Source organism: Chamaea fasciata, unplaced genomic scaffold, assembly GCF_029207755.1.
Source record: "Chamaea fasciata isolate MVZ Bird 193981 ecotype frontalis unplaced genomic scaffold, bChaFas1.0.hap1 SCAF_4, whole genome shotgun sequence".
Classification (NCBI taxonomy): Eukaryota; Metazoa; Chordata; class Aves; order Passeriformes; family Sylviidae; genus Chamaea; species Chamaea fasciata.
Genome location: NW_027094089.1, coordinates 5,969,849 through 5,982,677, shown reverse-complemented (window position 1 = coordinate 5,982,677; position 12,829 = coordinate 5,969,849). Strand labels below are relative to the sequence as shown.

Here is a 12,829-nt window from a genome sequence, read left to right as displayed (position 1 = left end):
TTTGCAGTATTCTAAAGATTTTCTTTTAAGTAGTGATTTGTAATGTAATTTGCTATACCTAGCCTAAATTTGCTGAATAGTGATTTTGCTTTCTTGAAGACACTTAGGAATAAACCTGAATACTACCAAATATACTCCCAAATAATGATACATCCTTTGTTCATCAGGCCTATGATACCCACCACTTTAACTGTACCAGAGTAAGAAACAACAATTGGCTTAATTTTTACAGTATATTATTATGCCAGGATATTAGACTAAAGAAGCATCTTCCCAGCTCCAGGCAACTATGTTTGTTAGTACCACAAAGCCTTGACAGATCCAAAATTACTGTTGTTGTATAGAAAAAGCACCGTTGTATTTTTACTTCCATTACTCTCTATGTAACATTGCAATTTCTCACTTTTTTTCTCATTTTTCCTTAATATGATTATGGTTATATGATATACTCTTTATGGATCTAGCTGTGAAACTTCCTGAAACACTTAGAAGCTTACCAATATATACAAAAAAGTCCAAACTATTTCTTCCAACATACAGAACTATTTTTATTACACTGCTTGGTCACCTTTCATTAGGTTCCCTGGTTAAAAGTGGTAAAATGCAGAAGGAACATCGCCTTGTGAAGTTCTGCAGATATTCACTAACCAGGCTGCCCAGTTCTTTCTCCCACAGCACTTGTCAACTGTGTGACTCAAGTACCTCAGGGAATTATTCCATGTTTCAAAGATAGTTTTTCTTTAGGTAAGTATATTACTGACTTTCTAAATAGTATCCCATCACTGACTGGAATCCTACTCAGCCTAATTTATTAAGGATCACAGTCCAAAAGGGACAGACATCCTTTTCACTCGTTCAGATGGGGACCACACTGCTTCCCCCACGGAAGACCTGTGTGTTCCATGATCCAATATGTCAACATTAAAATACACAAGAGCCCAAACCAGCAGGATTTACTTCTCTTGGAGTGAACTTCAGCAGTTTGCCCTCTCATTAACGGTGGCTTACAGACTTAGAAAACCCTGAAACTGTTTTTCAGCCTTAGCACAAAATTAAGGAACTCCTTAGGTCCTACATGTCAACTGCAGATGGACGATGGATTTGTGGAAGTAGACTTGTGTCAGCCTATTAAAAATACAGAGGTATTCCCATTATACCATTGGTAGTGGGGAAGAGACTGCAAGACAACAGAGGATAACACCTATCAGCAACTAAAAAGGATTAGTCTTAACTACCATCCATATATCTTTCACATATCAGTTATTTTCAAGTTGCTACACAGCACACGTCTCTGCAGAACCACTTGAAAAATTCCAGTTACACTGGATTTGCTTGTCTCAATTCTTCTGTCTTTGAAAAAAAATGGAGAACTGCTGCAGCCAGTAAAAGCCTATGTGCTCCTACACGGCACCCAAAAATCTATTTTAATTAGCCACCTTTACTGAGGGTAGATAACATGTCTTAAGGCTAGTGACAAATTAAAATAGAACATTCAGAATATTGAAAACACAAAAAAATCATTAACACCAAGGGTGACAAGTATGTACATTTTCAGGTTTGAAGGCAAATCAGTCAAGTTCCAAGCTATAATGAGAATGCCACTCCAACCACAGAGTATCCCCTGTGTCATGCTGTAAAGCAGGGCCTATCCTGTTGTATACCTTCTAAATTTTACAGCCTTTGCATGCCCTAAGGGACCAGTCATTAAAAGGTCACTTCAGAAGAAAATTACCTTCTCCCTCATGGGAAGCTTCTACAAAGTAAAAACCTAATGCTGACACCTTCCCACAGCAGGGTATTTATTGTCTGTTCCAGAGAGGGCAAGCAGGGTTATGAATCTGATGGCAATAACAGAGACACAAATCAGAAAACAGAAAATTGAGAGAATTGAACAGAAAAGGCTGGGAAAAATTCCTCTCTACCATGCACACTACACCTCTAGCCATAGCACAAGTAATGACACCAAACAAGGCTTCTCCTACCATGCCTTTCCTTACATAAATGTCTCAATGAAAGATGCTTCTGAAAATCAAAGTTTACTAGGAGAATTATTAAAATCCTAATTTTAATCATCAAATTAAACAGCAAATCATACTTGAAACAGATGAGAAGGCACACTAGATAAATATTTTCAGGAAAGCAAATTTTCATTAAAATGAAAATACGCTTTCTTCTTGGTAAGCATACTACTTGGGAACAGATTCTCCTCGTCAGAATGAGATACTAGGAACTCCTCCTCCACAAAATTTGCATCATTGACAGAACTGCCTCTTTTAGCAAAAAAATAAGTAACTCTCTGATACAACTGCAACCCTTTCCTGGATTTACTGAACTAATACTTGAAAACAAAGATTTAGAATGTGAAATCCACACTTAAATCCATTTCCTTTTCTCTCAAAAGAAACATGAATTTCTAAAAAAAATCAGAAGACCAATATTGTTCATTGATACCTCCCATACGCTCATTGTCATAATGCTGACATTTAGTAATTGAGCAGACTTGAATAGGCAATACAATTCAACTAGAGCATGCATAAGTTTGAACATGGCCATCAACATCCTTCAGTTTGGACAATCTGCCAATAGACAGGAAAAAGAAAGGGGAGAAGACAAATTTGGTGCACAGCCTTACAGACTAGGAATACTCAATACAGCACTGAGTAAAGTATTAGGCAAAACTAAACAACCACTTACGTCGGATTTGGAGGACACATTTTCCTCCATGTCAGAATCACTGGGATCTACAGTATCATCAAATGGTGGCAGAGTAGATGTCTTCCATTCCAGTGCATCGTTTTCAATTTTGACTCTCCCCACCTTGAGTTGAGATTTATCTTTTGTCTGTTTTTTGTCAGCTGAACAAGTAAGAATCAGTGGTGGGGCACTAGGAAAACTTTTAAATAATGAATCTGAGCTGGGTTTTTTTCTTTTTCTTGCAGAAGATTCAGTGTTCAGGATAGAGGGCCTTTTTGTGAGAGTCTTCTTTTCTTGCTGCCCACACGTTATGGTAAGGATAGGGGTGTTTTCAGATTTTGGTTCCCTGGACAAAGGTTTGGGTTCCTTGAAGGCCATCTTAGGAACCATTTTTTCATCTTTTAGTGGTTTGTTTTCTTTGGGTTTTTTAGAGGACTCTTTGGAAGACTTGCTATGTTCCCTGGAAGGTTCTTTGAAGGCACTTTTTTGTTCTTTTGAGTCTTTAGAAACTTTTTCTTTGTGCTCCTTTGACAACTTCTGTGTCTTTGAAAAACTGTTACTACTGCTGCTATTTATGTTCAGAATCCTAGCTGGGTCCTGCAAAAAGAAGATGCAAAATTTTACCTTAAAAAAAAAAAAAAGAACTGTTAAATCCTCAAAAGGCAGACACAGTATGGACACAGGATTCGTATTAAAAACCTGGAACTGCAAGTAGCCAGGAGTAGAAATAACCATGTAAGGATAGATAGAAAGCCCAATTTGGCCAAAACACCTGTTACAAACTGGTGGAACATGAACAGTTATCACTGCTTGTCAAAAAAGTTACAACAAAAGCTAGTTTTTACCCTAGGCATTAAACCTGTCTTTTTAAAAAATATTGTAAGGTTAACATAAATGCAGTTTAGGAAATCTTTATCATCACCATTACCTATGAGAAAATAAAAATCAAAAAGAAAGATGAAGATACGAACCATATGATGTCAACATAATTAACACAGAATCAGAGGAAAACATGATGACATTTCAGGAAAAGTTTGACTTCTCTGCTGTGATCTTCCAGCTTTTGCCAGACCTTTTTACTTACACACAATAACAACCCTTGGTCCAGCCTGGCTTTGGAAGAATTGACTGGCCAGACAACAGTCATTGCCTTTTTATGAAAAACCTCCTAAACCTGAAAAAGCTTCCTTTTTTGAATATACTGGAGTCTCTGTTGAGTCTTTAATTATATATGTTTTAAAAATTGAACTGTTTTAAGTGAGAAATGTTTCTCAGAAGGTGGTGACTCAAAGGTCCTACAGGAGAGACAAAACCAGAAACAGCAGAGCAGTATCATCCCTCACTCAGTTGAATCTGAAAAGGTAAAGTGGCAAGGCAAGAGGTCATCTGCAGCCAGAACTGGCAATAAAGGAACCATCCAGAATGGGTCACACAGAAACCACTCTCCTGAAAAAAACCAACTGGGAATATTTAAAAGACAAGAACAGTTCTAGCACTGCCCACTTTCACAGAAACTGCCAGCGGTGGGCTCTCAGAATCTCAAAAACACCCAGGAGACTAACTACACTGTTTTAAACATTGAACACATGTCATATATATATATACAAAAACAAGGTCCATTTTTATACTACTTCAAATCTGCAAAGTGACATTTCAATTCACAGGAACCTACAGTCAAGAAGTTTACACTGCTTACTTTCTTCCAGGCTGATTTTAAGCATTTCTATCTGTATGTTGCCCAGAAAGTCAGAAACTTCTAGAAAGAAACACTTTATGTGTATTGCATACAATACATTGATTTCCTTTACCTAGAACAGATGTGTATGTAAATGTGGTGCATCTGGATGCCTAAAACTGCCACAGATTTACAGAGCTGTAGAGAGGAAAACATATTTAGCTTATCTTCCACCTTTACTTAACCACCCTTTAACTCACAACATAGTCAGAACTGCAGAAGTGCAGCGGAAAGTAAAGGACCAAAGAAGGACATGGTCAGCCTCATCCCCCACAGGGACTGACTAATTTCAAAAAATGCACACAGTACAACTGCTCAAAAAAAACTGTCCAAGAAAACAAAGCAGAATTTACATGTTAATGGAAGTTGTGTCAATTGGAGGAGAAAAGAAGACTGAGACTACATCCACTGATGTGCTTCCCGTTCACAGATTACTTAAAACTTGTCCAATTAGGATGTGTTAAACCAGTGTTCAGTACTCTAGGACCTGAAAGGTGTACACAAAACATGTGCAGAAACTGCAGTATCTTCCTTCTCCCCTGTAACAATAGGTAGAAACAATTAACTAAAAATAACTACTTAGAAATGTTCTTTCCTTCTCATTATCTGATTTAGTGAAATGCTGTGTCACAGTATTGCATAAATTATTCAGTTGCACGTTTTCATAAGATGGTTCTTGCATCTGTACTGCAAATGTAGCTTTGTGTCAGATTTGGTAAAGTACCTATATATTTATATAACATATATTATCAATATTAACATTGGCCAGAAGCATCCACAATGAGCAATACTATGATATCTGAATGTCTAAACATAAGGCACTTCCTCAATTCCCAGACCAGCAATTAAAAAACAAAAATAAAAAAGCACTCCTTGACATCTTTTATTTGAGTCATAAGACATTTCCTGGCATTCTTCATTAGGATTAAAAAAAAAAAAAAAAAAAAAAAAAAAGAAAAAAAAAAAAAAAAAAAAGAAAAAGAGAGAGAGAGAGAGAGAGAGAAGTTTACTATTTCCTTTGATGCAAGACCAGCACCAAAAGGTGACTGATTAACTAATTATTAATGCTTCCAGTGTCACATGTTCTATCATGCCACAGAGGTGTTCCCCTGGGGAGGAATAAAATATGTGTCATTACTAAACTAGAGACAGAAATTATCTCTCTTACTAGTCCTTATAGAACAAAATTTTACATACAGCACATTAGATTTTACATATCAGAAGGGCAGTCTCATTTTTGATGTTTTCCAACAGATGAGACCTGTGAAAATGATTCTGAAGCACAGTAGTATTAAAACCAAAAGAAACTTGAGATTTGTCTTATTTTCAATTTTAAAACTAGACTTTTTACATTTTCCCACAACATGGAAGCTGATATTTTCATAGAAACCATAGTACAAATATGTTATATACTTGTGACACTAATTTATACATCCCTCTCACAAGCTCTCTTAGAATTACCCTTTCTTAAAGGCAGCCAATCTATTGCTTTTATATCTGCATTCATTTTCTAAGTAAAAAGAGTGTCTTTTCTTATTTCCTTAATTTCTGCAGTAATACAAAAAGAAGCCAACAATGACATAAAGGAGACAGCAGTAGGAACACAAAATCTGTAGGACAAAAAAAAGTCAAATTAATATACACCAGCAAGTCATATCAAATCTGATGATGAACATGGGATGCTGGTGGGGATGAAAAGTCACTGAATATTCATATCATGTACAGCATAGATCTTAATAAAAATCAAAATTGTACTTTCGAACCATTTTCTTATTTATCAGAATCTGACAAATTTTTAAATGTTTCTTTTCCCCTTAATAAATGTTGCAAGAAGTAAGAGTAAATTAAATAAAATAAAACACTCTTTTCTCAAGTTCATGTGAAAGACTAGGATCGTGGGGTTTTGACAGGTAATATATCTGCATACTATACATTACATTCGTGTATTCATCAAATACTCAAGCAACTCAAGTCAATGCTAGCCTTTGATATGTTGCATAACAAACAGTATGCAGAAGAGTAATACAGGTACACAGGTCTGTCAAAATACCTATAGATGTCATCTTAGGCCAAGTAACACCACATACATACGGTACCTCAAGATATACAGCACTGCTCTATGAAAGGGGCTAACATACCTTTCAAAATATCTATTTTAGAAAGCACAATAAAAATCTAAAATTCTATCAGCAAATAAATCCTGTGTGTTGTATTCAACTCTTACTTGTATTTTGGCCAACACATCCCATGCTAAGGCCCGAGATGCATTCTGGGAGCACATAGCATATTGTAGGCAGGACAGGTGACCAGAAAAGCTAAAGGGCCATTATGCTGCCATGATCACCTGGAAATTGCTATCTCCTGCAGCCACCAGCTTTGGCAGTTTCATCACCATCTTCAATTTATAGTAATTCCATAAACCATACCTCCAATCTGGAAAGCATAAAGTATCAGCTTATCAAAAAAAAAGCCCAACTTTTGAAGTTGACTCCCTACCACCTGGACTTCACAGGCTATCAAAGTTCCCACTGTGACACAAAGTATGCCCACACGGTGACAAACGAGGAAGGTTAAGTACCCTCACACTCAGCTAGATAACTTTATTTTTTTATGGATCCCAACTGCACGGATTAGGAGTTACAGGTCATAAACTAACAAACTTTGTGATTAGGGAGGTGAATTCACTTTATAGACTAATGTGGGCAACAGAAATCAACTCTTTGTTGTGGTTTTGTATTCAACGAGTTAACGAAATTAAGTTTAAATCACAGAGGACATTGTCCTGTAAATCTGAGAGACACAGACTGTAATAGTTGCACAATAGGTAACACATTTACAGATTAAAACACTTCTGTAACTACAGGACAAAAAATTATGCTGAACTGCATACATTACACAGTTGGGTTCTGACTTCATACCACAAAATGTAATTCCCAATTTGTTTTAATGTGAGATTGATTAAGCAGCAACTTCTGGAAACCATTGCAAATCTCAACTGCTGGCTGACATTGATAACCTAAATAAGAAATGGAACACTTGGGAGGGGTGGGGGAAGCAGAGGGGCAGGGGCAGTTCATTTGTCCTGGGGTGTAGTATAGGATGTGCACAAAGTATTCTATCACCATCTTCATGAACTGTTGAATCCAGGTGGGGCAGTGTTTTCCCAGACCCCCTCCCTCTGAGCCATTATCTTCTGTTAATGGTCCATCAGATGCCTTGCCCATGACTCATAGGTAACTCTCTCCAGGAGCTGTCTCTGTTTCATGGGCCATCAAGGACCCCCTGCATGACTCATCATCCCATTGTGAGATGCTCCGCCCAGGGGGAGGAACCAAGCATTGTCACCTGGATATAATCTGGGGTTTGGGACAGTACAGGGGACCCTTACCCACTGGATTCCCAGAGGACCAGAGCTACCAGACCTTGCTACCCGATTGCTGCTTCAAGAAGACCACCTCATCTAGACTGCTTCCATCACCCTGCTCAGGTAGCATTCTGACTCTGTCAGTGGTCTTTTGCATTATTGCATCTATTTTATTTTACTTTCTTTCCTTTCTTCCTATTAAATTGTATCTCTGACTCGGAGCCTCTCATTTGTTTTGCTTTCAAACCACTACATCATTGTATTTTATGAAGTCATTAAATTTGGCACACTGGCATGGATAGCCTCATCAGTGTACTGTATTCTGGGTTTAGATTACAAATTTAGTACTAGTGATCATAAAAATGTGCATTATTTTAATTTCTAATTAAAAACTGTTATTGAAATAATGTGCTCCTATTAAGCCAAAGGACTAGAATTACTCTCAAATATGCTTATCGCTCTCAAGAGGAAAAGAGGAGAAAGACATCTAAAAGCAAGTCCTTCATCAAACAAATTCAGGTTTCTGTTGAATATGAACTTGTTTATTATTTGAGTAAAAATACTAGCTGATTTGGGGTGGGGGGGAGAAGGGGGGGGGGGATGGTAGGGGGAGGTGTGCAAAAAGACTAAGAAAGAGAATCACAACATTTTGAGAGCCTCCAGAAATTCTCTGGGGTAGGAGGTGAGTTTACCTGCTTCGCACAAAAATTTGAAAAACTTTCCACACTTCAATTTCACCCAGCCCACCAAACTTATGATCAATGACATCAGAAGAATCAGAAGCAGATGGAGAATTACAAAGCTCACTGGTTTAACAGTGAAGGATAACTGGGGGAGCATAAAACTTAAAACATAAAATTTATGTTTTTTCTGGTCTCACACAGGAATAAAAGCTTTTGTTTCTTTGCTTATAAAATAAATCTTGTTTCTCTACAGCTGATACTACAGTTCATTGCAGAAGACATAATCAACCTCCCCAAAAACTTAACCAAGCTGCTTTTCTATTCTGTGTATGTAATATTTATATAATACAAAAAGGCATAGCAGCACCACTGATTTTAATCAACACAAGTATCTGTAGACAGCTTGCAGCTATACTTATATTCTGAAAAAATGCATAAAGTAGAAGTTTTCATAGATTTCTGCCTGACATCCATACTTCTAAGATTAAAGCTTTGTTTTCGAATCAAAATATTGCCCCTCACTAATACCATCTCCATTAAATAAAATGAAAAAAAAATCACTTTGGAAATACAAAAATCTCTATTTAATACATAATTCAGAAGAGAATGTGACAGAAGGCAAACTAATGTTGTCTCTTACTTCATACTGTATTGTATTTTACATAAGTGAATGCTAAACCAAGAATAACATTTTGTTGCACTGTTTTTTTTGATGTTACTTACATTCTTATCTAACCATAAAGTTGATACGGTAATTTGCAGTGGCAAACAGATAAGCATAATGTTCTGTTTTTTCCATATTCAAAGTTTAAAACTGACCTCCAAGTTAACTATGGTATTCACAGACAAAACAACCCAAAACTTAGGCCAAGCACACCAAAGGCCTACTGCTGTAGCAGAAAAATCCCAAAGTCACGCAGTACACACAAAGTCACGCAAAGTACAGACATCTGGTGTACACTTTTGGGACAAGTAACTTCTGCCCAAGAATTATCAAGACTTTCCTGCAACTCCTATTCTAGAGTCATATTTAAATGAAATCTGGACACTGAAGTTTTTCCATCACTGGGGTCACTTTCCTCCAAAGGACAAAACCAAAAATCTATTTGTACGTTAGCTGCATCTTTCCGACATTCCAACTGGAACAAAAACACTAAAGACCAAAAGTCAAGGCTTTTCAGCTCCAAGAACTCATGACAAAACCCCCAAAACATTACTGTTACACTAAACCCAAGGCTATCCTGTGTTTCCATTTCTCAAGAACAGCTTATGATTCTCAGCAAGGCAGATATTTACAAGTCTTTATGAGATAAAAGAACAACTGCTCCCAAGTGTGTGTTCCAAGTTGGACAGGGTGAAGCAATGACTTCTGGGGTGTGGTAGCTTGACATGGGGAAGTGATTTTTTCAGGAAGTTATAGTTAAACCAATTAGTGACTGCTTTTGAAACTGATAGCTACTATAGCCAATAGAGGAATTACACGTATCTGTGAACACACAGGGTAAAATATCAGAGGATCCCAGGGAACTGCCTTTTCCTTCCTGCCTTGGTACAGGTAACAAGGCTGGCCCCGCTCCGCTGTGCAGCTCCCTCTCCGGGCCTGGCCAGGCCCACTACTCCTCCCTGTGTAGGGGGTAAGCCGGCCCTGGCCTGAACATGCAGATGGGCCCCCTCAGCTGCCAGCGGTGGGAGGAGAAGGGGAGGCTACCACTCAACATCTGTCTAGCTTTAAAGCCTACCCCCTCCTGCCTCCAGGCTGAAAGAGATGTCCCCCAGGCCCCAGGGAACAGCTCTGAGACAGGCCCACCCCATGAGACTGAGGGGTGAAGGGGGTGAAGGCATCCCCTGAGCCTGGCTACTGAAATCTTGGCCTCGATTCCTGAGCCTCCCCCATCAGCACAGCTTTGAGTTTCCACAGCCCTGTCATCAAAGCAGCCGCCAGGCAGAGATCATGTAACCACCACAGGCCCTGGGCAAGATATTAACTCTTTCCTTACACAAATGAAGCTTCCAATGTCCTAACCCTTCTCTGAGTGAGAGGAAAGGGACAGTGTAAACATAGAGAAGACACAGCATGAGACAGAAGTCAGTGAAGAGAGAGTGAAAAGACTAATTGGGAGAAGGGATTAGAGGAGTTGTCATTTTAGGCTGGACTTCTCTTATGAGCTACGGTAATGAACTGTAATATATTGGTATTCCCTTTAAACCATGAGAAAAATATGCATTTTGGGGAGATGACTATTCGGGTCTGTGGATTTGAGCAAAGGTACCTGTGATGGACTGAGTGAGTATTGAATCAGTAGCTGTGATCCCACGAGATGCTTGAACAGAGAGAGATGGCATAAGAAGCCCTCTGCGCCAGTGAAGAAATGAGAAGACATCTCTGTTCCCTGAGATGAAGAATCCTTTGCCTTAGGAGTTGCTTATCTTTAAAAATGACACCCCAGTACTCATAAGTTCCTATGCAGCTTGGGAAACTGCTAATGGGAGGGGTTTCACAGTCTGCAGAAAGTTTTTTCTGGGCAGATGCAGATTCATGACATGGGAGCCACCAAAGGACTGTTTCTTGTGGCAATGTTGCCACAGAGGTTCTAAGAGAGACTCTTCTCCCAAAGAGAATTGATGAAAGCTTATTTTTAAATGGTGACACTGACAGGTTTTGTCACTCTATGTTGTTTGTGGGAAAGTGAACAGTTTGTGGGGGAGGGAAGAGTGTTTTCAAAGTTTCATTTTGATTCTCATTTTCTTCTTTTAGTGTTTGTTAATAAATCCATCTTTGAACCCTTTAGGTTTGGGCCTGCTTTCCTTTTTTTTCTTCTGATCCTATCTCACAGCAGAAAAGACACTCAAACCACTGCACTAAATTTGGCAAACAGAATTCAGCGAATGTGAAACCATTACATGGGGGGAGAGGAAAAATCAAATATCCACATGGACTTACAAAAACCAGTGTATTGATAAAACACTTCCCCTTCTATTAAAAATTATAGGGATAGAATCCTGAGATTTGATACATATCTAACCTCCTCATGTTAGACTCACATAGCTGCACGGTATGGGCCAAACTCTCCGCAGATGTTTGAGCTGTTTCAGCAAAAAATGAAAGATTTCAGGCACTAGTTTATATGGATGAGCATAGCAAATACACACTTCACCCTGCTTCACTCCATCACACTCCACACTTGCCAATTTTCCACATCAGACAGAAGTTCATTGTCCAAATACAGTTTGGAAAATGATTTCCCAGGTTTGCTCTTGCTTACAAAAAAACTGAGATTCAAGAGTTACCATGGTGTACGGTTATTGGGCAGAGAATTAGTACAGGACTCCATAAGTATCACATCAGTACCTCTTTGAAGTCCTTCTAGAGGTGTTTTGGTTGCTTATTAACCCAAGCCTCAGCACACCTGTTTTGGCATGCAAAGCAAGGCATGGATAAATCAACATCACAGCCAGCTCTTTAGAAGTGATTGGAAAATGAACTCTAGAGAGCTACATACCAACATCACAACATCCCTGTTAGAGATGGTCAAGTGTCAGAGTAACTCATGTTTGGTATCCAGTCAGATGGGGATACATCCTAGTCTAACCAGCAGCACCTTGCTTCAGCACCTGGTGTAGCCAGCTGCTTTCCTTTGAGGCATTGAGCACACATTTTAGCATGCCAAAGTAAGCATCTTCAATTTAATCCTCAGATTATACCTCAGCTTCTCATTAGGAAAATAACCACACTTCCATATACTGTTTAATGTTGCAAGACCACCTGCATTAGAGATTGTGAGGCACTGATGTACAATGCACACCAGGCAGAGACATGTCAAAGAACATTTTTTGCCTGTCCTTGCTTATTATGTATCCCTACTATCTTTTCTTAGGCATCCCCTTTGTTCATTACCTGACAATTCTTGCAAGATACGAGATTTGGCACAGATAGTGAATATGAAAGTTATTCATAAAAATGAGTATTGCCCCTTGAAGTACATGCAATGCAAGATTAAGTAACATACTTCAAATCTACTAGATACTACAAAAGAAAATAAAAGGCCAAACAATTAAACAGAATGGAGAAAAGGCTTGCATTGCATTTCTTATTGGAATAAACAACATACTCCTTATTTTCCCATACCATTAGTTCATTTTGTCAAAAAATTACCTGCTATTTCAGAAAGGTCCATCTGTATTACTCAAGAGGTCCCTTGGACTATACTTATTTATTACATTTTAAATTGGGGATTAAAAATTTGATCTCCTAGAGACCAATAACACTTTTTTTTCTTTGAAGCATCTAGGAAAAAATTAATCTCTTGAATTTAAACAAAATTAAAAATCCTAAACAACACAGCTTCAAGTTTT

At 38.2% G+C, this 12,829-nt stretch overlaps 1 protein-coding gene across 3 annotated transcripts in view; it reads right to left on the bottom strand.

Annotated features, from left to right (window-relative positions):
* MLLT3 (MLLT3 super elongation complex subunit) overlaps positions 1-12,829 on the bottom strand; it is a 141,530-nt gene that overhangs the window by 43,153 nt on the left and 85,548 nt on the right. For all 3 annotated transcript variants that reach the window (XM_066180787.1, XM_066180788.1, XM_066180789.1), the window contains one exon: positions 2,695-3,291. In XM_066180787.1, the coding sequence (XP_066036884.1) occupies positions 2,695-3,291 (597 nt within the window). The remainder of the gene's footprint in view (positions 1-2,694; positions 3,292-12,829) is intronic.